The sequence below is a fragment of the Galeopterus variegatus genome, unplaced genomic scaffold, assembly GCF_000696425.1.
Source record: "Galeopterus variegatus unplaced genomic scaffold, G_variegatus-3.0.2 Scaffold221, whole genome shotgun sequence".
NCBI classification, from domain to species: domain Eukaryota; kingdom Metazoa; phylum Chordata; class Mammalia; order Dermoptera; family Cynocephalidae; genus Galeopterus; species Galeopterus variegatus.
Genome location: NW_007726332.1, coordinates 476,721 through 477,669, shown reverse-complemented (window position 1 = coordinate 477,669; position 949 = coordinate 476,721). Strand labels below are relative to the sequence as shown.

The 949-nt window shown below is 43.4% G+C and overlaps 1 protein-coding gene across 1 annotated transcript in view; it reads right to left on the bottom strand.

The window, feature by feature from the left end:
• Window positions 1-949, bottom strand: part of PRKCH (protein kinase C, eta) — a 261,067-nt gene that overhangs the window by 22,122 nt on the left and 237,996 nt on the right. The window contains exon 12 of the mRNA XM_008566116.1: window positions 653-841. Within this exon, the coding sequence (XP_008564338.1) occupies window positions 653-841 (189 nt within the window). The remainder of the gene's footprint in view (window positions 1-652; window positions 842-949) is intronic.

Sequence of the window (949 nt, the reverse complement as noted above, 5' to 3'; positions counted from 1 at the left end):
TCAACTAATGTAGTTACAGAACTGATCCAAATTACATATACTTTCTTATTTTCAACATAAAGGCATCAAACCCATGTTTCTTCCTCACTTCAAAGTAAGGCATCCAGCCTAGTGCCTTGAATGCAAATAAAAACAGACTTTCTCAGCATGATACGTTACCACGTTGCACCTGAATCGTGTGCTTGGTGCTGGCTCACATAAGGAAAACATGGAGGCAAAAGAGATCTGCAGATGTTTGGAAAACCTCCCTTCTCCTCTCCTAGCTTTAAGGGAAGGGACCCTTCGTCCTGCTACTTGGACGTTGCTGACAGAAACACGACTGATATCATAACGAACAGGGAACGGCATCCACTTGACCCAACAATCTGGCGTGGCCTGACTATATCATTTCACTTCAACTAAAGTCATAAGCGCTGGAAATACTTGATATTTGGCAAATGAAGCTATCAACTGCTAGCATAGTTGGCCTAGAAATAACTACTGCATAAGAGAGGAAAAAAGCAGTCTGGGAGAACCCTGGTTCTTTGATTTTTTAGATTAGAACACGAATCTTAGTTAGGGCTGGTAGCTTACTGGTAGGAGGTATTAAAAAAAGACACAAGAAGCACATACAGCAAGCTGGTTTGCCGCTGGATAGATAAGTCCAACTTACAGATTTTAGGATCCCTGTGGCATCTTCATGCAGCCAGGTTGGGTAGACCACTTCATCATTCAGGATGGCCTCAAAGAGGTCGTCCTCATTCTCAGCCTCAAAGGGTGCATGGCCACAGAGCATCTCGTAGAGCAACACGCCCATGGCCCACCAATCCACAGCGGGTCCGTACAGCATTTCCTGGAGGATCTGTGCAAAGAGGGCAGCATGACAAGTGCTTCGTGTATTAGATTAACAAATGTGTTCTTCATGACTAGAGAACATGACGGATTAGGAAATATTAAAGTAAAAAAAAAA